This window comes from Chanodichthys erythropterus, chromosome 20 (genome assembly GCF_024489055.1).
Source record: "Chanodichthys erythropterus isolate Z2021 chromosome 20, ASM2448905v1, whole genome shotgun sequence".
NCBI lineage: Eukaryota > Metazoa > Chordata > Actinopteri > Cypriniformes > Xenocyprididae > Chanodichthys > Chanodichthys erythropterus.
In genome coordinates, this window is record NC_090240.1 from 7432096 (window position 1) to 7458837 (window position 26742).

Consider the following 26742-nt stretch of genomic DNA (forward strand, 5'->3'; position numbering starts at 1 on the left):
GTGATGGCCGATTTCAAAACACTGCTTCAGGAAGCTTCAGAGCATAATGAATCAGTGTATCTAATCATGATTCGGATCGTGTGTTAAACCGCCAGTCTGCTGAAATCACGTGACTTTAGCGCTCCGAACCGTTGATTTGACACAAAAAATTCATAACGCTCCGAAGCTTCATGAAGCAGTTTTAAATTCGGCCATCACTATAAAGTCGTTATTTTTAAAAATGTTTTTGGCGCACCCAAAATATTCTCGTCGCTTTATAATGTTAATATTGAACCACTGTACTCACATGAACTAATTTAAATATGTTTTAGTACCTTTATGGATCGTGAGAAAGGAAGTGTCATTGCTCCCTATGCAGGCCTCACTGAGCTCAGACTGGCGGTTTGACACGCGTTCCGAATCATGATTCGATACACTGATTCATTATGCTCTGAAGCTTCCTGAAGCAGTGTTTTGAAATCGGCCATCACTATATAAGTCGTTATTTTGGTTTTTTTTGGCGCACCAAAAATATTCTTGTTGCTTTATAATATTAATATTGAACCATGTACTCACATGAACTGATTTAAATATGTAGCAGATATGTGTTGTTAAATATGTGTTGTTGTTCATCTGACCTTGTATTTACCTTATTTTAAGACCTGCTTCTGCCAAAGCAGAAGTTTTGGCAGTTTGCTGGTCTGGAACATTCAGGTGTGTATTAACAATGCCAAGGAGCAAAGACATCAGCAATGATCTTAGAGAAGCAATTGTTGCTTATCTGGAAAGGGTTACATGGTTACAAGCTTCATGAAGCAGAGTTTTGAAATCGGCCATCACTATAAAGTCGTTATTTTTTTCAAAAATATTCTCGTCGCTTTATAATATTAATATTGAACCTCTGTACTCACATGAACTAATTTAAATAAGTTTTAGTACCTTTATGGATCGTGAGAAAGGAAGTGTCATTGCTCCCTATGCAGGCCTCAGGGAGCCATCGGATTTCAACAAAAATATCTCAATTTTTGCGTTCCGAAGATTAATGAAGGTCTTACGGGTGTGGAATGACATGAGAGTGAGTAATAAATGACAGAATTTTCATTTTTGAGTGAACTAACCCTTTAAAGTCTCCCTGCGGTTGTCAGAATTGCGGTTGAATGCAAAGAAAATAAGACAGCCGTGGATATTAGTGTTGAAATTAGTATTTACTTATTATTATTATTGGTATTATTATTATTGATGATGATGTTGATGTGGATGACGATGATGGGGTGTCGGATGATGATGAAGAGTGAGCTCTACAGTAAACAGTGGAATTCTGAGCATGTCCCGCAGCGAGATCCGTCTCTGTTGAGCTCATGTCCACCCCCTCCGCCGGACTGAGCGCTGCCCCTTTATCTTGCAATCATACTGAGAGTTATCCAGCACAGGGCACAGGACTGAGGGGAGGACAGGAGCCATGGCCGTGTTCTCAGCGCTTCATTTACTTTTTCTTTTCCAGCTGTTAACATCGTCACTCGCCCAGGTAAGAGATGCGATTGACCGACCGGAGTTCAGCTATTCACCTGCTGCTTCTGCTCGTTGCTTGGTCTATTCATCTGTATATTTAAGGGTTGCTGCCTATAGAGTATTGTGGAAACCATATCAGTTATAATTCGTGGGTAGCTAGTTTGTAAAATTCATGAAAGTATAATTGTATTGCTTTTTCGTTTATAAACGCTTTTTAATGCATTGTGGAGTGACTGTATGTATTGTAAAATTAAAACTGCATCGATTTCTACCTGAGCCTTCAATATGATGTGTTGCTGTAACTTAAAGTGAACGTCAGATATCTTACTTCATAATTTAGATGTTACAACGTGAGGAAAAAATAGGTTACCTTTCGAAACATTTTTTTTTTTTTCACAGTGTAACTTGATCGTCGCACAATGGCATCTTTGTGTGAACTTAGTAGTGTTATCCCTCTTCACTCATTTCTCTTCATCATATTGGTCTTTTTTTGCATGGAAATATGAAACTGCTATATAAATCACTTTGTGACCAGTTAGTTCCCACTGATAAAACATTTGATTTTAGCTTCTAATTTTAGCTGTGTTTAGACAGGAGGGTAAATGTGCCGAGAACTGACACCTGAGGGATTTCTTTCTTTTCTTTTTACATTACCAGTATGATTTCTTTGATTATTCTCATTCTTGATTCCGTGTTCATGTCTCTAGGAGAGGCCGGGTCCTCGCGGCACACCTGGAGCGCCAGGGCCACCAGGACCCCCAGGGAAAGATGGCATCGATGTGAGTATAGACACAGAAAAATTATATATATATTACATTCCCTTTATCAGTTTTTATTTGCTTCACATTTTAGGTGAAAAACAAAAGAAAAGAAAAACTTCTAAACATTTATGTTTCTGAAAGGTTTAACAGATTTTCATTATGTGAAGGGAAAAATAATTATTTAATTTTCTAAACACCATTATATTGCAAGTATGCGCAGTAATGGCTGGACTGTTTAGAAAAGCTGTGCGTCTTTACAGTCTATCGTTTGTTAAAGGAAAAACTCTCAGGAATTTACGCATGTAAACGATGAAAGCTGTGAATGTTTCCTTAGTAAACGAAAATCTGCTTAGTGCAGGCTGTGGCAGTGCAGTGACAGAGAGCCTATTCATTCAGCCTCGAATCAAACACACTCATCTAGAGTTTCCCCAACCCCCTCCAGCATCGCTCCCCTTCTCTCCACACGCTCCTCTCAGGGTTATTCAGCTCAGAGCACTGTCCACTGTGTTCATACAGATGTAGTTGTAAAGAGATTTAAATCAACTCTGCTCAGAGAACATATGGTCCCGTTCTACATAGAGATAAAATGAAGCAGAGTTAAAGTTAATGATATAATATGCTGTTTGTGGAATTGTTTAATCAGATCTTGAGAGATTTAATGTCTTCAGTTGATTTCATTTAAGACTGTGGCTGGAATTCATTTGGAATTATTGTGTTTCTCTTCTGTGATTCTTGTTAACAGCAGGTGTTCATCACTAATGCTCAATCATAACTTAATTAATCACTTAATTATCTCATTAACTTTAACTCTGCTTCAGTGTTACTTTAACACTATAGAGAGGGAGCATATGTACTCTGAGCAGAGTTGATTTAACTCTGGGGATTTTGCTGAGTATGATTGTAGATGTGTGTTTAATGTAGTTCTGATTGAGACACTGTTATCTCTGCAGGGTAAACCTGGCCCTGCTGGACTTCCTGGAAAGCCTGTGAGTATCTCTGGATGTGCTGTGTGTCGGATCTTCTCATGAGCACTGATTTACTTTGCTCATGCATTTAACATTCACAATGCTAAAGATGCAGAAATGGCTACTTCCTCGTATGTGATGTTTTGTCTGGCAATGCTTCTCTGTAGATTTTGTATCAGTAAGGAGCCCGTGAGGACAGCAAAAAATACATTACATTATTCCCTCTCAAAGACTAAACGTGAAGCTTTTTTGTGAAGATGCAATAAATCGATCCACAGATCATATTATGCAAGAGGCTGTTTTAAATCAATTTCTCTTTTGATGGCAGGGCCCGAAAGGAAAAGCGGGAGCCCCTGGGGCCGCAGGGATCCCGGGACTGCCTGGCCTCCCTGGTGTGGATGTAAGCAGCATTCTCAAACTCGGGGGGATTTTTTAAACCTCCTTTATATAAAGGATATCATTTAAACACTAAATAATTGGCTGCTGATTATGAAAATGTCATGCTCTGCAGGGTTTGACCGGTCCGGACGGTCCAGCTGGCAAAGATGGACCCCCAGGAGCAGCAGTAAGTGACTCTCAGTTTTTTAAGAGTTGAGTAAAATGAGTCTCTCCACACCTAAACATAATTTGTTCACCCACTTTTTTTTTTTTAAAGCTCTACTGTCGTATTCATCTCTGAATCTCCATCTATTAAAGACTCCTTTGTAGTTTTGATTTTCAAACATTTTGTGGCCATAAATGTTTTTTTCATATCGTGGGCTCAGCACAGTGTGCCGCCACTAGCAGATCCTTATGGCAGTTTTAATGAGAATCAGGTGACTTCAGACGATTTTCCCCTAATCCAACTTGGAATGTGAAGTCTTCCCACCACAGGTTTTCTTTTAATTAGCAGAAATCATCATCATTCTGTGTGACTGATAGCAGTGAGCTGTGTATTGGGAAGTTCATGTGATATTTTATAACAGTGTAAAATGTGTAAAAGTAAAAGCTGCAGTGAAGATGGAGCCAGTGATCATGAGAGAGTGGTAGTGTCTCTTTCTATGGCGCTCCTCTCAACATTCTTCATGATCAGGCCTACAACAAGTGGTGTAGCACAAATCCGCGGGGCCTCCCCGTGAACCGCAAATAGTCCATAGAAATCATGTTCCAGGGGGGCCCCCAACACTCGGGGCCATGCATGCTCGTCCGCTACACCACTGCCTACAACTATAGTGTTGTCTCTGTTTGCAAATGTGAGTTTGGGGTGATTCCATCATTGTCTTTTGTTTACAACTTACTAGACTTACTATTACTATTTTGTAGGGCTGTCGATTTAATGTGTTAATTAATTTGTTATGGGGAAAATAACACGTTAAAGTGATTTAACGCACCCGCCCCGCCCCAGACCTACGTAGTTCATCTGACATTTCATACAGTTGAGTGGTGATGAACTTTAAGTAGGGCAACAACTCACTGTGTGATGAAGCCTATAGATTTTGGTCATAATGACCCTAAAATTCAAGATATCAGGGTTTTTGTCTCATATTTACATAATCTGATATAGTTAAGCAAAACCACACAAGTAACAAGTGCAATATCACACAAGTGCTGTTTTTGTCCTGAATAACAGGAGTGCTGTTGATGTGATATTGACTTACAGCAGTTCAATAAATAAGAAGTTAATATATTGTGTTGACACAATATTTTCCATTTTTGCTCAGTTTTGACACTGAAAATATTACCTATAAAGCCAGAGCAGAACTGTTGTGCGTCTCAGAGCAACACACAGCAGTGTTTTGTTTCTGAACGAATCTGCATTTTGAGTGAATCAATAATTCAATGACTCATTCATAAGGAGAGAGCCATTTACTTTGTTCATTTACATTTCCTGGCAGTTTTAGTTTCTTATTTAGAGCATAATTTTATTTATTTTTTTAAATTATATTTGCATGTTAAAAAATAAAATAAATAAATAACGGTTCACCAAAAAATGAAAATTCTGTCATCATTTACTTACCCTCATGGACAGTTGAACATATGCACGGTTACTTCCTGGTTGTCGTTAAGCCAGCTTAGGCATTTCCGGTGAACTGTTAGCTGTCATTCTGTACTCACTGTACATCGACACAAAATTATCAGTGGTGGGCTTTGCCGAAAAATTGATTGCAATAAAGACAAAGCTATTGGGAATGTTTGAATAAGAAACGCGGTGTCTGTAATTACACACGCAAAAAATTTCAGCACTTCGGTGTTATTTTAATGTGATGCCCAAAAACATTATTTGTTTATCCTTCTGAGATTGTCTCCATTTGTAAAACCGAACCTTTCAAGATGTAGGAATACATCATTTGATATAAAACACTTTTTTTATTTAAAATAATAAAAAAGACATTAATTACCACTATAACCAGCAGATGGTGGCAGAGGAGCATTTATTGGCTCATATTAGCCATTTCCTGTAATAATTTTTCACTCAGATTCCCTTTTTTTTAAACATTATAAAATCTCTAGATTTAAAAATACATTTTGTCAAGTGAAGTACTCACAAAATGTCATGATTTTGGCACACTTTTATTCAATTAATCTAACTAAAGTGCTTTAATTTACAGCATGTTGTCACTTTTTTCTTTAAGTGTGAAAACTGATGTTCAAATTCAATTTTGCAAGGAGGAACACTGAGACATGTCTTTTTTTATATGTCGTCTTACATTTAAATAACTAATTTAATGCTAGCCTGACTATTTAAGTGATTATAAACTAAGCATTACACTATTGATGCTGTTAAAGCTACCTCAGGACATATACCGATACCCAAGTGACATTTCACCTAAAGTTTTCCTGCTGGCTTATATTATTGCAGAAGCTCTAAAGAACATTTCGTGCATATGGTCAATTGAAGCCTAAAAGTCTATGTTTAGTATGTTGAATCAAATAAAAAAAATTCTAAAGCTACTTTTTGTAATGTCCATTTGATGCTTTTGTCATTTAACACAATAATGACTTTATATGACCTTTTGAGGGTAATTTCTCAGCCAAATTTGATGTGAGATTAATTTGTGATTAATTAGATTAATAAATCACCACATTATGTAATTAATTGGATTAAAAAAATGTAATCGCTTGACAGCCATACTATTTTGTTGTTGTTGTAGGGAGACCCAGGACCTCCCGGACCAGGTGGACCCCCTGTATGTGACAAGCATGAGTAAATCCACAGTAAACACAGTCATATGACATTTCAATCACAGGACCAAAACAAGTTCTCCAGTCACACCTGAAAAGTGCAGCTTCTTTATCATATGAAAGTCTCAATTGGAGCTGACACCATCATTTTCTCATCCATCATTACTTACACTTATTACTCTCTTAAACTTACTTGCACTCTCAAAACATCAGCAAAAATGCAGTATGGTGTCATGATGACAAACATGCCAAGGACTTGTCATGAGATCTCTTCTCTTGTCATCCTCAGGGCAGAGGCAGACCAGGAGCTCCGGTGAGTACAGTCTCTCCGAAACAAGAATAAGAGGAAGAATGATTGAATGAAGGCCCTGCTGTCTCAGTTCATGTGCAGCCACCATAAACCGGGGCCTAATATTCATGCTTTCTGCACTGGCTCTTAGTTGGGTTACGGTCATTTATTATCCAGCATGGATACTCAACAAGCATTTGGTCTTGTGTGTGTGTTTTCTGATATCAGGGTCTTGCTGGAGAGAATGGGCTTCCAGGTGGAGCAGGACCTCAGGGGCCACCGGTGAGTGTCTGCTCAGTGGTTTGCGCAAAAATATGTTGTCGATCATTTGTTATTAATACTAGAATACATGAAAACCACACATTTGGGTACCTTGATCAGTGATGCAGGTCTCTGATTGGTTGTAGGGGCCTGAGGGTCTTCCAGGACTTCCTGGTCTTGCAGGCTTAGATGGACCTCCTGTAAGTACTTGCATCTCAAACTAAACATGCAGAAACACGTTTATTTTATTTGAATAATCCAATTTTATGTATCCTCCATATTCTTTTAGGGACTTCCAGGAACTCTCCCTGAAGGCAATGGAGATCTGTTGGTAAGATTTGCTTGAAAACCACAGCATATCCATCTTTACATGTGTGGTCTGTTGAGAGTTCTGTTGTAAGTGTAATCCCATTTTCAGCACACATCTTTATTTTAGCTTCCTTCAAAATCCCGATGGCTATTGTGTCTGAAGGAAGTTAATGTTGTCTTATTAGGGAGGATACATCTTCAGCGGTCTTGTTTTTCTTTGCATGCAGATTGATTGCATCATTGTCTTGTTTGTAGTGTCCGGCCATCTGTCCTCCGGGTCCTCCTGGACCGCCTGGAATGCCTGGATTCAAGGTACTTCATCTCAAAAACACAACATGATAAAACATCTGGCTCTTATTACAAAAGATATTACAGATTGCTGAGTTGCTTCTGTGTTTTCATTTAGGGTCATACAGGTCATAAAGGAAGCAAGGGAGAGTTGGGGAAAGATGGTGAGAAGGTGAGATTTTACCACACTTGTAATACATTTAAACACTATTCTAAAGCTGTCCAGAAATTTCGTTGAAACTTTTCAGATTGAAACTGAAGCAGAAAACCGCTTGTTGTAATGTGTTTCTATCGCTGTATCTTCCCATCAGGGTGATCAGGGCCCGCCTGGTCCGCCAGGAATCCCAGGGACCGTGGGTTTACAGGTGGGTCTAATTCACACCTGTCTTATCTCAGCTAGACACACTACACTTACCAAGACTTTGAGGCAAGGCCTTAAATGTGTCTTCAACATTTGGGGGAGGGGGAGATTTAAAAGGAATAAAGAAAAAAATATCAGCAAAAGAACTAGAATTTATTGTAATTGATTTGAAGTATTTACAAATAAATGTGCACACATTCTTTCTTAAAGGGATAGTTCACCTAAAAATGAAAATTTGATGTTTATCTGCTTACCCCCAGGGCATCTAAGATGTAGGTGACTTTGTTTCTTCAGTAGAACACCAATGATGATTTTTAACTCTAACCGTTGCCGTCTGTCAGTCGTATAACGCATGTCAATAGGAACTTCGTCTATAAGAATAAAAAAACAAACAGGCACAGACAAATCCAAATTAAACCCTACGGCTCGTGACGACACATTGATGTCCTAAGACACGAAACAATCGGTTTGTGCGAGAAACGGAACAGTATTTATATCATTTTTTACCTCTAATACACCACTATGTCCAAATGCCTTGAGCATCTGGTGTGTGAGGTCTGAAAACGCGCTCTGAAGTGATCTCTCGCGTGTAGACGACAATGAGTGTGAGAGATCACTTCCGGCGTCAGAGTGCATTTAGACCTCACACACCGGAGGCTCAAGGCAGTTGGACATAGTGGTGTATTATAGATGGAGTTCCCATTGACATGCATTATACAACTGACAGACGGCAACGGTTGGAGTTAAAAATCATCATTTGTGTTCTGCTGAAGAAACAAAGTCACCTACATCTTGGATGCCCTGGGGGTAAGCAGATAAACATCAAATTTTCATTTTTGGGTGAACTATCCCTTTAAGGGCCATGACACACCGACGGTCAACTGTCCCCAACGCCCGGCCATCGGTGAGCGTCTGTCAGGCTAGATTTTGCGGTGTGTTCCACACATTGCCTGTAGTCTGGCTCTCATTTGCAGTTCAGCAGTTCGCCCAATTGATACCTGCTGATATAGACAGTTATTTCCTTACACGCAGACACGGAACGCATGTGCTAGTTGGCAGTCGCCTGTAGTCTTTGCGTTGTGTTCAAGCGCAGCTTTTTGGCCGAGACACAGCCGACGCGAGGTGACAACACAGTCAGCTTTCATCGCCACTAGTTTTATGTCATCAGCTTGGTGTGTCACGGCCTTTAATCTTAGGCCTAATATTCTGAAAATGGCTCTGTTAATGTTTTTTGTCTCTCACATTCAGTTACGGATTACATTACATGAATTATGTAAATGATAGGCTATTAAAGCCAAAAGTTTTCATCATTAGTTGTTTAACAATTCTGTTATAAATTAGTTTTCAAATACTGAATGCTTAAGTACTTGCATCTTACCTCCCACTTTTTCACCATTAAGTGTTGCTCTGGAATTCACACTCATCTTCTGTGAACAGTAAGGCCCGCCTTCTTTTAATTGATTGGTCATCTCGATCGTTGCTGAGGCAGAGCAGCCTATAAATGCAACTTTTAAACCTTTTTTTTTAAATCATTTCAACAACAATAGTAAAATAGTTTAACAACTATGATTCCATCCACATATTTTTATGTGCATTTTGGGATATCGAAATGTGATATGGAAATGCCAAGATTCTAAAAATGCGCATTAAAAAAACGGATGCACTCATTTGAGTCAGGTAAAAATTGTTTATCCAATAAAACAACATGCGCATAAACTACAATAGAAACACGCTTACGTTGCATTTACACGGGGCGTAGCCGTTAACGCTTCTCGTTTACTTTGAATAGGTGAACCGAAATTAATTGTGGGTTCTGTCGCATTGCTTCACTCATGTTGCAAGCAGCAGAAGTTGAAGATTTCTCAACTTTTCAAGCGCCAACGCAGGCGTCAGCCAATCAGATCGCCTTATGTAAACACTCTAGAGCAGTCGCTAGCCAATTGCATTCATGCAACACTGGAAAGTAATGTGGCTGTTATCACTATAGGGGTCGCGTCAACACAAGCTTCAGACACGCCCTCCATCAAGTGTTAATGCTGACATCCGTGTGAATGCTGCGTTACTGATTTTTTTTCTCTCACTAGATGGAAACGCTGCTTTATTCGCAAATGTTTTATGACACATTCCAATTTTGCGCACAAGTTAATTTCGCAACTTTGGATGGAAACATAGCGATAGCAAATATTGGGGTGGACAATTTGGCCATATCCGATCATTGTGTAGGTGGGGGTGGGGTTTGTCTCCCTCAATGGTTATGGTGGTTACGGCTCTTGTTTGAGGCCTGGTTGACACCTGGTATGAAGACCCTAGGTTAATCTGATCATATTAGTTTATTGTAGTTTATGTTTATTGTAGTTTATGTCAGAATGAATGTCTTAAGTGAACATAATCAGATGAAAAAGAAAACGCATGTGTAACAGTATGTTAGATACGTGCAGCTCTTAAAGTGACAGCAGCCAAATAAACCTACACATGTCTTTGATTTAATGTTAATCAAACAACAAAAGACAAAGAAAAAAATCACTCACTGCTCTTGACTGGTTGAGCCCTGCTGGAGCAGCTCTAAATATTCACTGTGCTATTAAATTAAATATAAAATATGATCGAGCAATGAAATTAACAGTAGCTCCTACAATACATTTTAACAGGCATAATTAGGCATGAAAATAACTGAAGGAAATATCTATTTGCTAAGCCAACTAATTTGATTCATATTCTTATGATTTCTATGCACAATATTTTTAAAAATTAAAAATGCTATTACAGGTATCAGTACTCGGTATCGGCAAGTACCAAAAATCAGTATCGGCTTGTTCTGGAAAAAGTGATATCGGTACATCCCCTTTGGCTACTGTATTTTACAACTGCTTCAAAAGTGTCTGTGACGCAGACAGTATTGTGTGTTGTGGGAAATGCCATAATTTTAGAAGCTTGTTTTTTCCTTCCATTCATTCTTTTGTTTCCACTGGGTCATTGAAGGGCTCTCGAGGGCTGAGGGGGCTTCAGGGTCCAGTCGGAGCAGTAGGAGACAGAGTAAGACATCACTAATATCACACTACACATGACTTCAGCTCACATTTTATTACATTGATTCAGATTGTTTTTCCAAACAGCTGTGCCCTTCATCACTTGCATCTACTTCTCTATTTAGGGATTGCCTGGTTTCAGAGGAAAACCTGGAATTGCTGGCATCATTGGAAAAACCGTGAGTTTTTCAGTACTTAAAGTTTGCACATTATTCTAAATGTGTATGTTAGTGCCACATTGTTTCTGTTATACCACAGAGTAAAATAACATCATTATTGTACTCCATATTGTATTTTACAATAGGGAATCTCATTAATAAAAGTTTGATGTGTGAATTATCTCGATAGGGTGATGTTGGTGAAAAAGGACCTCAAGGTTTCAAAGGGCCCAAAGGAGAGATAGTAAGAAAATGTTGTCTTTGTATTACTTATTAGATGTAGTCACTTGTAGATCCTTAATTCTTTTTTAGTATAGTTTATATTCTAGGCTTTTATTTCTGAAATATTGTCAATGTCATCCTTTCAATAGGGAAAAATAGGCCCCAAGGGAGTACCTGGAGGTGCAGGACCTAAAGGCGAACCTGTAAGGAAATGTATTATTTGCAGGCCGTTATGATGACCATTAGATTTTCCTATAATAATGCTTTCTGTGGATCTTAGGGCATCCCTGGCAGGGATGGGAAGGATGGGACTCAAGGACTAGATGGTGAAAAGGTAATTGTTTTTTGCTTAGACACGTCTAGGCTTTCTTTCTCTGTGTCAAACAATAGTGATGCTGATGGTGTATGTTTGTGTTCATAGGGGGATGCTGGTAGACCTGGAGTACCTGGTGAGAAAGGACCTAATGGTCTGCCTGTACGTATTACCATTACACTGTTGAAAAGCTAAGCACACAGATTAAATATTAATATGAATATGAATAAATATAGTGTAATTTATGTGATCTTTTGTCATTCATCTTTGTTTGTTTTTAAATCTGCAAAGGTTTAATTTACCTTGGACATCATTTTGGTTGTTCTGTTTGATAATAACTTTTGAGTAGGCTACCTCAGTAACATTGTGCACTGTTTTTTGTATCATTGTACAACTCACAACATGTGTCTGTGTATAATTCAGGGTTTGCCAGGAAAAGCTGGTGCAAAAGGTGCCAAAGGAGTAGTGGTAAGTATATCAATCTATTTGCAAGTTACATGATAGTAAGGCAATTAATAGCTGTTTTAACAGTAAAATATAATCAGTTTATGATTATTTAGAGTCAGCAGAAGGCATTGTTCTTGATAGGCACATATGATGGAGCATCTGAACAGCTGCAAATATTTACATACATGATTCAGATCCTCAGCTTGTTATCAGAGACCTGTGTGAACTGAACCTGGTCTCTTATAAGAGAGCTGTACAAAATGTGCAGTGCTGTTGAAGAGGGGAAATAAATCAGCTCAGTTTTTCTTTGTGAACTTGCTCTATATGTACATTTTTTCCTTTGCACTTGCATCTTTTGCATTGTCTCACGGGTGAAGTTCTTTTATTTTTTATTCTTTTATTCCACTGCCCTGCATCTTGCTTTTAAACACAAAAACATGTTTTGTGTGAATGGCCCCTTATACTATTGAACATATCAGGCTGCGTATATCCGGAGAAGGGGAACAAGACACTGCGTCTTGGTGTTGACGCTATGAGGAACGCCATCAGTGTGACCAGTGTCTGAGGCAGGTGTAAACAAACACTAATAATCATTGGCAGAAGGCAGTCCATGACATCACATTTGGATCGCCTTTGAGTATAAAAGGGAAACTGAGTTACACGTCATCAACTTTTTTGTCTGAAGGAGATGTTCAGGCAAGCCCGAGGCATGGCAATGAGACACAACATCTCATTCCCCTTTTCAGGGAACCTGGTTGCATATGCAACCTGCATCTTAGTGTTGACACTATGGGGAACCAATACCCACTACGCCATGCAAAAGGAGTGCCTGCCTCACTAAGCTGTGAATATGCACAAACATAATGGGCATAGCACTAAATGACTCTACAGAACAAAGCCAGAGTCAAGAATGCGTGAAGCCCAAGGGCACATCCTGTGTGACTTGCAAAAAAACCAAAACAATATTGAGCCAATATTCCCAGGTGCTAGGTAAAAACCACCAAGCATCTTAGCTCCATAGCAAGGGAAGGCCTGGCTGGTACAACCTTCCTCCCTCCTTTGCAGGACAGGCCTCAGTCCAAAGCCCCAAGAGCATAGGGCTATGTTCTGGTATGCCTTGCCAGGGCCTCAGCAGACTGAGAATCCTCTTAGGGACCAGCCTACCAAATGGAGCATGCAGGGTGTTAAAAAAAAGCATAGACAAGGTGTGGACAAGTACTTGTTTTTCTAATACATAGCCCATAATGACCAAGCTACAGCCTTCAGTATTGCCATCCAAGCAAGCCAATCATACGTCCCTACCATTATTCAGGAAGGGAGGCAAACAAGAGAAGGACATACTGCAGTTTACCCAATAACTCTCATCCACCAGACTCTATACCCCAAGGAGGTGCTACTTAAAGGCCTGAGCTGAGTGAAGGAACTTCCCAATCAAAGCATCCATCTTAAGGGGAGCATATATTCCTACTTCAACACCCAACAATATTTGGGAAGGGAAGCAAACGGAATAGAGGGATGCTTGCGGACTGCCCATCATAATTCCCTAAGGGATTATCTGCTAAGCAACCCATCCACAGGGGAGCGAGCAATTCTACTTTAGACCCTAACATAGGGGAGAATATAGCTCTACCCTGCAAAAAGATACTTTCAGGATATCAGAGCAGAGCAAGAGAGATGCCAAAGTCAATCTGCCTCCACTTACAGCCACTGACCAGTGCTACTCCCATCTTGGGAAGCAGGATGTCCTCAGACATATGCCCAACCTACAATCTAATCTGAAAGTATGTTTGCAGAAAGCAGCAGTTTCAGATGCCAGTTTTTCTTTTAACCAAAACCTGCTCCATTCCTGTGCCAATTCTCCCTCAGGAGGGGGCCATGAATGATAATATAGGGTTTGTATAGCAATTCTATCAATCCGACCCTGGACCTAAGCTCCAGAGGAGCATGCTGTACCACAGCATCACTCTAGACCAACTGCAAATGTTAGTCCATACTCTGTGCCTAAGCCCTTGCAAAGCAGGATGCAAGGATTAAACATGGTTCTCCTAGAGAAGCGAAAAAACATAATCTGTGTCCACTCTACTCTCTAAGCCTATAAAGCTGGAGAGGGCGATAGAGCTGAATTTTGCAACTCTAATAAATAAGCTCCAAAAGGTCCAACCTAGGGTGCTTCTCAATTCCCTTATTTGTACATCCTCGTTTCTTGTCCTTGTGTTTTAGCTTCTCAGCAGAAATTAGGGTGGAACTATTGATGGAACACGGATTTGGAATTGGAAATTGGAATATCCCTGATTACTCAAGCATCACTTGGCGTGAAAGAGTTATGCGCTTATTTTGTTGAAGTTTAGTTAATCATGAAATGTATAATTAATATAATACAACAGGGAATAGGGATGTGAGAAAATAAGGATGTGAAATCTGTGGTGTATTCAACCGCAAAGGTGAAACATGAAGTAGAACAATTGTGACAGATGTGAAGGGAATACGACTTTATGCTTCAATATTTCCCAGCTCAAGTGTCCTCGGTAAGCTTCCCCCAGTCTCAAGCCTTGCATTCTCACGCTGCTTTCAGACAGCTGACATATTGTTTGTGGTACTTTGTTCCTGGTTCCTTTTTTGGTCTGGTGTTTCTGACTCTAAATGAATCAGACTGGAAGATCATCTGAAGTAGATTTGAACTAAAAATGGTATATAATTCAACAATCCTTCCCCATTCAGGGCAATCCAGGAGAGATGGGAGAAGCAGGACCATCTGGAGAGCCAGGTATACCTGTATGTATCTGATTTATGACCTGATATGAACAGTTTTTGAGAGCCATAGCATGGTAATGCATGCTGATTTTCAGCTGATCTTACTTACTTTCGAATTCTGTAATTAGACAGGTCATTTAGTAAGATCATTACCTAGGCGATCTTACTTACGAGATAAGGTTGTTGATACACTGTTATGCACAATTGATGGTTACTGAAGATGACTCCTCCCACAGGGCGAGATTGGCATCCCTGGAGAGAGAGGAGAGACTGGACCCAGAGGAGTGGCTGTAAGTAACAATAGGAGACAGCCATTGCTGTGACAACATTAGGCACTGATCAAACACAGACTGACCAAGTTTAATAAAGTTGTCATGTAAAACTTTATAAAGGTAAACTGTGTGTTTCAGCTTAACCCATCACACATACAAATTTAACCTTTTTTAAACAGCTGAGTCCTGTCCATTTTGCTGATTCACTGATTTTGACACCACAAGTGAAAATTATTAGTGTTTTTCATCCCCATTTTCCCTTGTATGAAAGAATTGTCTCGAATTGCAGGATCTAAAATTGGCTCATAACATACAATAGCACGGTATTACACTAGTACGGTGATGGTGTCATGACAGACTGCTCATTTAGAGGTGTATCTTTGTTGCTACAGAAAGTCAAACAGCTCGATCCTGAAAGATGCTGATGTCATGTGCTACTATTAGGAAAAGATTTGTGGTTGTTCATTGTCAAGCTCAAGGCATGTGATGATGCTTTATCTGCCTGTTTATTAGGGTGGCATTGGACTACCTGGAAACACTGGACCCCAAGGTGTTAAAGGATTCCAGGTAAGTTACAAATGATAATATTTAATGGGATAATGTCAGGTGCAACAACAGGAATACTCGAATAATTGGTGTCTATGGTGTCTCTGCTCACAGTCAAATCTCATTGTTCGCACATATTACTGTATTTTCTGGAAAATAAGTCACTCCTGAATATGTCACACAGAGTCAAAATTGCACTGCAGAGAAAAACAACAAAAATAAGTCATATTTTATTATTACATTCAGAAATAATGTAATGTATGGTATACAAAATGAAACGTCTGCAAACCTTCTAAACACTTTAACAGTATTTTATTTCCCTCAATCCACAACAAATCCTTCAAATGTAATGGTATATGGAACATGAGTGAAAAGTATAAGTATAAAATAAACATAAATTATAGTGTCATTTATTATAATTACCTAGCCTTAACAAATTAAAGGGAAACAATTATCAGTGTGTAGAGAATGCATTATATAAATAAACTTAATGTGACTTACCTTGACTAACAAGCACAAACTCTGTTTAATTTGAATGTGAGGTGAGATAAAAACCGAAACCCACAAGATAAAACATTATTATATGTGCCTAATTTGCCAACAATCAACTTGTTGAATCAACATATTCACCATCATTTACAGAATCAGTTATTTTGACAAGTAAAAATATATGATCTTGAGCATTTTTTTCTTTTACCATATTAAATGATGCTTTTAGGATTAAAAGTGAACAAAAGAGAAACAAGAGAATCCATGTGAAGTCTAGTGTAGTAACACATGAAATATCACCTGAAAATCAGCTGAGCAGTTCACAACAGAACACAAAATATATGAGCTCATTTACCTCTCATTGGGCACAAATCCAAATATTTCCATACTCACAATGTATGGTTTGGTTGCTAAACTAAAATTGGTTATACTTTATTTTAAGGTGTCATTGTTACAGAGTAATTATATATTCAAGTACAGAGTAATATTAATTAACAACATGTACTTACTATAGGGTTAGGGTAGGATAAGGGTTTGGTTGAGGGTTAGTAGCATGTAATTATGCATTATTTACTGTTATTACTATGGTAAGTACATGTAACATGTAACAAGGACACTAAAATAAAGTGTTACCTTATAATTTATTATGTAAACGAGACTTCACTACAAAATTCTATAAAAAAAAAAAAACTACATTCTATTAAATAAATAACATACATAAATTAAAGGTTCCCTAGAACCAGTTTTTACAAGATGTAATATAAGTCTAACCGCTGAATGTGTCTGTGAAGTTTCAGCTCAAAATACCCCATAGATTTTTTTTAATTAATTTTTTTAACAGCCTATATTTGGGCATCATTAACTATGCACCGATTCAGGCTGCGGCCCCTTTAAATCGCGTGTAAGTGTAATGTTTTATTATAGGCTGCGTATCATAATTTAACACTGTCTACATTATAAAAACTGGTAAAACAAGAAACATTTTTTTTTTTTTTTAAGTTATATTTATGGGATTTTTGTGCCTTTATTCAGAGAGGACAGTAGAGAGGAGACAGGAAAGCATTGGGCGGAGAAAGAGGGGCGGGATCGTCAATGGGCCTCGAGACAGGAATCGAACTTGGGTCGCCGTGAACGCATTTGCGCCATATGTCGGCACACTAACCACTAGGCTATCGGCGAAAACAAGGAACTTGTCTCAAAAATGAAAACTGTGAAATTCCTAATAGTAATTCAAATAATTGAAATAATGCTATTATAAAAGCAAAAAAACAAACAAAAAACCTTTGTATTGTCACACAGAGGTTGCGCAAGTGCATTTATTTAGAAACCACATCGCAAACAATTCAATCGAGATCCATATTTGGATTTCTTACAGTTGGATTTCTCAAGGTTTGAAATCTGGCAACCGCAAACATGAACACTTGTAGTAGAGGCTTGTACAGCGGTCTGTGATATTTAATTTTTTTAAACTACAGTTTAGTCTTGTCTTTTTCGTCAATCATATTGCATGTTTATATATTCACAATTATCGTTTAATGATCTTGGTGTCACCTCATCATCGTCTCGCCTAGTCATGGAAAAAAGCTTGTTGACGAAAAGTTTTAGTTTTCATTAACAAAATTAAACTCTAGTGCATAGGATGGGACCGGGACAAAAAAAAAAAAAAAAACTTATCTGCACAATGAAATTATTAAAAATGTAATGTAAGCTAGGATTGGGTACGTGTTCCCACAGAGCATGACCACTCCACTAAACCCAGGACATATACAGACAGTGAACCCCAAATATAGAGCAAAACCATCTGTAGAGGACACCGGTGGTGGGAGGCTTCTCGCAGCTGAACAAATGACAACTAAAGCCGCATTTACATTACATGGTTCAAGACAGATCGGATATTCCTTTCTCAATGCCAGTCGTACCGTACATCAGTGAATAAGCGACAATGGCGAATGACTTCAACTCAACTGCGATCACATGACTCATGCCCATGCTGCTCTTTTTTTCTCTGCCTTAAGAGACCAATGTTTTGACCTTTAAAGATGGTGTGGAAAACAAAAGCTTGTATTATTATTTTATCTGCATCTATAGTAAATCGCACCATTTTTACTTCCTTTACGGCCTAAGCTTTTCCAGATCAGTACATCTACCTTGGGTTGTGTCGCCAAGTGCATAGTGTAAATACGGATATCGGATATGGGTCACTTTTAAAAGATGTAAGCTGGTCGTCAAAAAAATTGGATATGTCAACAAATCAGAATTGTGTAAATGCGGCCTTAAAGCAACAAATACAGCCACAATTACAGGACCAAACAAACCAATGTCAAACATCTGACTGAATACAGCACTCCAGTGATTTTACATCAGGTGCTTCAGTAAGTCATAATTAAAATTAACATGCAGTGTAACAATAATATTGCTTTCATTTTGACCAATAGCACCAAACTATTTTTACAGCAGAATTATTTTTGGTGTCTAAGAAAAATGATGTAGGAGGTGTTTGAACAAGGATATTTTCAATGAAATGAAAAATGGCCAATGACAAGTATGGTATAATTGTACTGCCACTGCAACCCAAGAAGTCAAACTACAGCAAAAGTTATAAGAATTTGGAAAATTCCCAAACATTTTAGGGCATGGCAGTTACTTTAAATTAAAAATGGCCAAAATGCATGATTTTACATTTGACTGATGTGACCCAAGGAATAAAAAGGAACCAGTTCTAAGATTTTAGGCCAAACCAATACAGATACATGAAAATTCAGTCATTAATTGGAAAACATGATGTTGTCGAAAGATATTTAAACCAAATAACACAAAAGGAGAATTGTTTATTAAAATTCCTGCTTGTGCTTTATCAAGTATGGCTATAAAGGTGCGACATGTGTCTTATATTCTAGTGTTCTGAAGGCATATGATTGGGTTTACTGATAGTAAATGGAAATTATTATTTTGACCATTGCTCTGCTCACACAGCTGATCGTTGCGCAAAGCTCTGTCATCTAGGGCTGGGTACCGAACTCGATACTTTTTAGGTACCGATCGAACTGCCTCGATACTACCGAGTATCGAAAAGTGTCTTGTCATTCGGTACCAAATTTCGGTACCTCAGAATGGAGCCGAGGAGAGCGGCGGAGAAATGCTTTCGCTGTCTCGTTGAGGAGCAAGTAACGTTGCGCTACATTGTTTTTTATATCTAAATATATAAAACTATACGCGCGAGAGAGACCCTATGTGCGAGAGGGCGATTGAATCAACGGTTTCGTTTCCAGTTTATCTCCGAATGGACGGGTGAGAAACGGCTGTTTATGTGAGCAGCCGGTTCACTACAGATACTGTTAACAGAAAACAAAAGTGTAGCACTGCCTGCAGAAACAGCGGAACGCGCAATGTTTTTTGTAGTCTAAGGTACAACACACAGCAGCTTTACATCAGCGTTCTTCCCTCAAGTCTATGGAAACACGCGACCGGTTCATGGCTCTGCCTCTGGCTCCAGAACGCGAACAATTCTGCTGAAAAAGAGGTATCAGCGTCCTCCTGATACTGCGGATAATTTGCGGGTCGGGCCAAGTAATAAAAAAAAAATAAAATAATAACATTCAAATTTATTGCGGGTGGATGAGAGATGAATCATTAATGTGTTGATTTTAATAAAGACACAGAACTCTTATTTCACGGTAAGACAACGAACTTGCGTCACTCTTACTTCCGCTTTGATCTTGTTAATAATAATTAATTTTTTGAAGAACAATTGCTGAGTGATTTAAAAAGAGCCTCACATACTTAATTTTTGCATTGAAAACTAAACTTTATTAAAACTATTTGCACTGATTTATTGTGTTGGGTAAATTTTTTTAATTTGTGCTTTTTTTATTCCCCGCAGTGGCTCAGGAGATGAGTCCTTGAGTCTGAAAAAAGTCAACAAAGTTAAAATATAAAACCAAAGATTTTTTTGAGGTTATGTAATCTTGTTTAAACATATTTTATAAAACTGGTACCGAAAAAGGTATCGTTTAGGTATCGGTATCGAAGTCAAGGTATCGGTATCGTCTCGGTATCGAAAATTTTTGAACGATACCCAGCCCTACTGTCATCTGATCCACTTTATGAATTTTAATAATGACCTTTTTTCCCCCCCCATACAGGGTGTGAAAGGAGCTCTAGGTGATCCAGGTCTGCCCGGCCCAACAGGAATCAGAGGCGGTTTTGGTGAGAGGGTGAGTGATGCAGAAACATCTGTTTATCTGTTGATGTTAGACGTGTTTTGATTAGGCCTGTGTAACCTTAAATCTTCAACGCATTTGAATCAGTCCAGCATCTAAGTTCTTTACGAAATATGCTTTCTAGTTGTTCCCTAAAAGCCTCTAAAGACAGAGACATACACTGATGCATTCACATTCATATATATATATTTTAGTTTTGGTTCAATAACAGACATTGAAAAAACTCTTGGTCCTGGTGATCTGACTGCAAAGTGTCCTGCTGTCCAGAGCTCTGGACAGAACAAAGCCTGTCTGTATTCTCAGGCCTGCTTCACTCAACACACACCTGCTTGCTTAACTACCCAGTGCACACACTTTCACTTGCTTTTTATTCAAACACATCTGAGTCTCTCTCTCTCTCTCTCTCAGGGTCCAGTTGGAGCTGGAGGGCCTAAAGGAGATATGGTGAGAACACATACTGTGTGATGGAAAGAACTATATGATGAAAATCAATGAACCGTCTGCATGTTTTTCTATACTGATGTGTGCTCATGTGTTTTAGGGAGTTGCTGGAAGTGATGGTTTACCAGGGGAGAACGGAGAGCCCGTATGTAAATCATTCATTTATAATCACATTCATTTGACACATTCAGCTGAAAGTCTCAATAGTCTTCTGTTCGTTTTCACTGAACGTAAACATTTCTGAGACAGACTCTGTTTCATCTTATTTCAGGGTCCATATGGTCCTGTCGGCCAGAAAGGAGAGGTGAGATCTTTTCCTTTTTTTGTAAATTTGCCTATTTTTTAAAGCTTTTATAATTATTTGCCTGTTTTTTTTATTTTAAAACCAAAATATGATTCCCAATCTCTCTTTTTTTTCATTTTCAATTATATATTTTGATGTATTTTCATTGACAATACATTCATTAACATTATTTCCATGTTACCACATTCATCAGCCATGGTAAATTTATGTTGCTTTGAACAAAATAAAACAGTGACAGACTTGAGCACAATGCATTGTGGCAGATTTCCAGGCATTCTATGCATACAGAACACATGTTAGTATGCCATTCCAAATGAAGCCAATGTCATACAAAGAGCACAGTAACAGAATCATGGGTAATAATCAAAGATGGTTACCTATGTCGGCTTGATTAGAGAAATAGAGAACCTATCCTATGTAGTATCTAATCCAACCTACTGTATGTAGTATGCAAGATTACAAATCAAGAACCATCAGCCTACTCCATACAGAGTTTCTTCAAGTCATAAAAATAAATATAGCTGCGAACAACAATTATTGGGGTTTAAGCACTTTTAGGCCTTTAAGCACATGCGTAAAAAGGTATTACGTATTAATTAGCAAGCCTGTAACCATCTCGATCATAGATGGAAAAGACCATTTACAGCCAGTACTGGTAATTTACCATAGAAAATATATAGTTTTTAAAGCTTTTTAACTCTTATCGAGGTTGAGCCAACAACCTAGGACTACTTCACCAAAATTGTTTTTTAAAATAATCTCCAATATTTAACGAACAATTCGATGGACAGAGGTGGTCCTAGAGGCAAAATTTCTCAGAATGAGGAGTTCTGCCATGTGGTATAAATGTGACCGTGTGCAAAAAATCATACAATTGCACGATCCTTTACGCACGTGAAAAATGCGAAGGCACCCCCGGCCTCTAGGGCCGTGAGTCAAACATGCCCAGCGAGTTTTGTTCTGATCAGCCTCCGTTAACCTTGTCTGATAACTGCTCAAACTTCATTGGCCAGTGGCAGACATGTTTTTCGAGATACGTCAGTGTCCTCGTAGACAATCATGGCACCTAGGACAAAGACTGCATGCTAATTTTCAAGTCAGTCGGACTAACAGTTAAGTAGTTATAGCCTAACGGTTTAGGAGTTATAAGCTAATATACTAATATTATAATATACTTTTCATCACTGTAGAGCCTCCGTCAAGCCAATCGGGGTGAGGCTTGGTGACTTTTTAGACAGTGTGAGTACTACCAGCCCTCAGTTTAAAGTCTCTACGACTTAAGGTTTGGTCTGCCCAATCATTTTTAGGGGAGAATGCTGATCCTTTGAAAATTTAACAATTACGATTGGGTTGCAGCACTACGCACTTGAACCCCGTTTTTCATTTTTCATCTGTTAAGGGCATCCATTCAGTCTCATCTTTCAGCTAGCTAGTCCCTGACATTCAAGTTAAGGTTAATGGACCCTTTTCACATTTCCAGGGGGAAGCGGAAGTCGTCATAGTTGGGTAAACTTCTATAGCTCTGGACGGGAGACGTCAGCAAATATAAATATATTTCCACGACTTTCCAAAAGACGGGAAAAAATATAGAGAAAAAGATGTCAAATTTGCCATCACTCCCACAGCCGTTGTATTAGAAAAACCCTCACAGCAGTGTTAATGCTTTTGTCATTTACTGCCAAAGTAAAATAACACAAAGTATAGTGTTATAAATGTGTATTACATTTTTAAAAAATGAAAATTTTACTAGATTTGCGATGTTGATAACTCATCATCAAAGTCCATGTAAAGGGTCCATAGTTGACAGCTATAGGTGCTGCACAGTGATATATAGTTGAGTTCAAGTTGCAAAGGGTATGCAAACTTATGGCCTCAATTGTAGGTGTTGAAGATATCATCATAGCTCTTATATTGTGTACAGCTGGAATGACTGAAATGCTGTATCAATCTAGATGGCATCTAGGAGCAAATGCAAAATGCATTATGCTTCTACATGAGGACAATAATTCCCTCCATGTTTCCCCTTCCATGTTATAGGCTGGTAAGCGTGGTGAACTGGGAGCCAAAGGAGTTGTCGGACCACAGGGAGAGATCGGAGGCAGAGGGGCACCTGGAAAACCAGGACCAATGGGATTCCAGGGAGAACAAGGTTTTCCAGGGGTTGCTGGAAAGACTGGTGTTCCTGTACGTAACTGTCTGGCAATATATGATGGCATGCTATAGATTAATGGGTGTATAATGTTTTAATGATTACTGTTGTGGTTATGTTGCAGGGTAAACTGGCTAGTGAGCAGCACATCAGGGAACTGTGTGGCTCAATGATTGATGGTACAGCGTTTGTTTACCCTTAAATTTACCAGACTGCTTTTATGAAAAGCTTTATGATGCAACCTGTCTTACGATCTTCTCCTTTTCACCACAGATCAGATAGCTCAGCTAGCTGCTAACCTGAGAAGACCCCTGGCGCCTGGTGCCGTGGGACGTCCAGGACCAGCTGGACCTCCAGGAAAGCAAGGAGAAGTTGGATCCATTGGTCACCCTGGAGCCCTTGGCCCGCCAGGCTATAGAGGACTGCCAGGAGATCTGGGTGATCCTGGTCCTCGAGGTGAGAGACTGATCATGTTGTACTTTTTTAGCACATGGTTTGATATATTGGATGTTCAGATATTCATAAATATTCAAGGGGGCCATGAAAGTTTCATAAAAATTCTAAAAAAAAAAAATGCTGGTGGTTGGCTGGCAACTTTTTTTTTTTTTTAAACACTGGTGAGGAAAGAGTTAAAGGAACACTCCACTTTTTTTTGGAAATAGGCTCATTTTCCAACTCCCCTAGAGTTAAACAGTTGAGTTTTACTGTTTCCGAATCCATTCAGCTGATCTCCGTGTCTGGCAGTACCACTTTTAGCATAGCTTAGCATAGTTCATTGAATCTGATTAGACCGTTAGCATCTCACTCAAAAATGATCAAAGAGTTTCAATATTTTTCTTATTTAAAACTGTTCTGTAGTTACATCATGTACTAAGACCGACAGAAAATGCATAATATTATTGCGCCTGCTGCACCCACGGTACGGCAGCAAAGTTCCTTGATTATTACGCCAGAGTATAGTTCCTAGACATATCGGCCCAGAAAATTGTAAATTTTCATTTTCCGTCGGTCTTAGTACACGATGTAACTACAGAAGAGTCAAGTTTTAAATAGAAAAAAAATATCAAAACTCTTTGTTCATTTTTGAGTGAGATGCTAACCGTCTAATCAGATTCAATGAACTATGCTAAGCTATGCTAAAAGTGGTACTGCCAGACCCGGAGATCGACTGAATGGATTCGAAAACGGTAAAACTTAACTCTAGGGGAGTTGGGAAAAAAGCCTATTTTCAAAAAAAGTGGAGTGTTCCTTTAACATTAACTAAGATTTTTAAATGCTTTATAATTATTTTTCATTGTTAGGTCATGTTAACTAATGTTAATAATTGGAATCTTATTGTAAATTGTTAGCAACATTTCCTCAGGACAGGCTTTATCTGCACCTACAGAATATACCGCGAGTGTGATTTCAACAGAGTATACATTCTTTAAAAAAAACTATTTGTTATTACCCTATGTGTATGAACCCAGGAACAATGTGATATCCTAACATGAATTAATATACCATAACTGTATATATGCAGTCCAAAATTAATTTCTATGTATCTCATTTCTGCAGGGGATGTTGGTGAACCAGGTGATAAGGGCCCCATAGGTAAAGCGATCGAAGGGCCCACTGGAGACCAGGGTGACCAGGGTATGTACAGTCTTTTCATAAGTACATTATGTGTGACCCCACACAGTGTACTTTTCTCTTTTCAAAGTTTTCTCTTTTCAAAGTGGACCAGGGGTTGAAAAATGCACAGGTAGAGTCAAATAAATAGTTTGTTGTATCTTGTCTATATAAATGTAGCTTATTAAGTCAAATGAAAACTTGCTTAACCCATAGTCCTGCTGTGTAACCAATGTTAAATATTAAAAAATGTCAAAAACGCACAACCACTTTTCTCGGCAAAGAACACTCCGGGATTGATTCTCATCAACACCCAGGTGAAAAAAAGTACATTTCTATAAAGTACTTAAAGTGCTATATTTTCATGCACTAATTTTGTACTTAATATACTAAAACTTCTTCTTTAGTACTTTTTAAGGTCATCTTAAGAACATCTATCTGTACTCAACTGTGCTATTTTGAGACAGCATGAAATATGAAGTTATATATGCTTTTAATATACTATCTCTGTATTTAAAAAATATATTTAGTTAATACTTGTAGTACACTATGGGTTCAAATGTACTATAAGTGGTATCTAAATATATTTTTTAAATGCAGATATAAAGTAGAATAACTACTAACTATAAAGCCATGTTTCCACCATAGGAACTTTCCCCAGGAACTAGGGACTTTGGGTTGGTACTCTGTGTTTCGACCACAGGAACTAGGGTCTAAATTAAGTTTCTAGTAAAAATGACTCCCTCAGAAAGTCCCTGCTCACGAGGAAGTACTTTTTCAAAGTTCAGGAACTTTTGGAGATAGAACTTGGACGCTGAACATGCTGATTGGTTGAGTTCACTCAGCTTGTTGATTGGTTGACTCCACGCAGTATTTTATTTCAACCACCATTTTTTAAAGTCTGTTGCGGTGCGTACAGTAAGAGTTGTTTGCTATTCAATTCGACAATGGAGTGTGATTCTTTTTTTTTTTTCAGTTCCTTGCAAATCATTGTCTTATATTATTCTAATCATTTCTTCTCTCTGGCCATCAGGTCTGCCAGGCGTGAATGGCATTGTCAAAGATGGCCGTGATGGAGCACCTGGAGATCCAGGAGAACCAGGAGAAGCCGGAAGAGCCGGCAGACCAGGACACCAGGGATCACCTGGAATCTGTGACACTTCAGCGTGCCAAGGAGCTATGCCTCATGGGAAGTCCTCCAACCCCAAGAACCATTAACACCAGAAAGAACAGATTCCCTTTCAGGAATGCTTTGGGAGGAGAAATGAAACTGAAGAAGTGTCAGTGGACATCAAAGCAGCGTTTTTCAGAGCTGAACAAACGTCGGGAGTGGAATGTTCAAGATTCCATCAGTGTAACTCAAGAACATCCACAGGCTTGAAGTACAAATGTGTAGATACAACAGAAGACCAAATACATCACACCGTGAAACCAGTTGATGTAAAAAAAAAAAAAAAAAAAAAAATTCAATCCTTGTAACGACTCTGTTAGAAGTGTCTTTGTCCAGCACCCATTAAAAAGGTAATGCTCTAATGAAGTACAACGTTGAGCTTCATGAGGGGTTTTACAGAACCGCAAAATCTGAACTGAGGCAAGAACAGTAAAAAACTGGAGGATTGTTTGAGGCATCAAGAAATATTGGATGTATTACTGCAAACTGATTTTCTTTTTTCCATTTTATTCTTACATTTAGTTCCTAAACGTTTAAAATTCCGTCACCATTTGAAGAATGAGACGCTTCAGACACACTTACTGTAAAATATGTCATTGGCCATCTGTGGGCTTTATCAACCGTATCCACTAGATACTGGTGCTGTAACTATTAAATATGATTTTAAATACTATTTATTATTTCTGAGTTACTGTTGTGTGTACAGTGAGTTTCTACAGCATGGTATTGTAAGAAAAA

The 26742-nt window shown here is 38.6% G+C and overlaps 1 protein-coding gene across 1 annotated transcript; it reads left to right on the forward strand.

Annotated features, from left to right (window-relative positions):
- The first annotated feature begins 318 nt into the window (after nucleotides 1–318).
- Nucleotides 319–26051, forward strand: col9a3 (collagen, type IX, alpha 3). Its single transcript, XM_067370468.1, has 32 exons — nucleotides 319–381; nucleotides 2196–2267; nucleotides 3200–3235; nucleotides 3543–3614; nucleotides 3726–3779; nucleotides 6346–6381; nucleotides 6666–6689; nucleotides 6894–6947; nucleotides 7073–7126; nucleotides 7216–7257; nucleotides 7491–7547; nucleotides 7642–7695; nucleotides 7835–7888; nucleotides 10864–10917; nucleotides 11036–11089; nucleotides 11259–11312; nucleotides 11440–11493; nucleotides 11571–11624; nucleotides 11712–11765; nucleotides 12027–12071; nucleotides 14769–14822; nucleotides 15038–15091; nucleotides 15587–15640; nucleotides 20251–20322; nucleotides 20737–20772; nucleotides 20870–20914; nucleotides 21041–21073; nucleotides 23111–23257; nucleotides 23347–23401; nucleotides 23496–23678; nucleotides 24780–24857; nucleotides 25867–26051. The coding sequence occupies exons 1-32, from the start codon at nucleotides 319–321 to the stop codon at nucleotides 26049–26051; spliced, it is 2037 nt and encodes a 678-aa protein (XP_067226569.1).
- Nucleotides 26052–26742: the final 691 nt, after the last annotated feature.

What these genes read in the sequence shown, in the direction of transcription:
- col9a3 (XM_067370468.1), top strand. Translation starts at nt 319, where the DNA reads ATGGATCGTGAGAAAGGAAGTGTCATTGCTCCCTATGCAGGCCTCACT. An exon ending in AAGGACTAGATGGTGAAAAG is followed by an intron (nt 11,625 to 11,711) that starts GTAATTGTTTTT and finishes TTGTGTTCATAG; the next exon opens with GGGGATGCTGGTAGACCTGG. An exon ending in AAGGTGTTAAAGGATTCCAG is followed by an intron (nt 15,641 to 20,250) that starts GTAAGTTACAAA and finishes CCCCCCATACAG; the next exon opens with GGTGTGAAAGGAGCTCTAGG.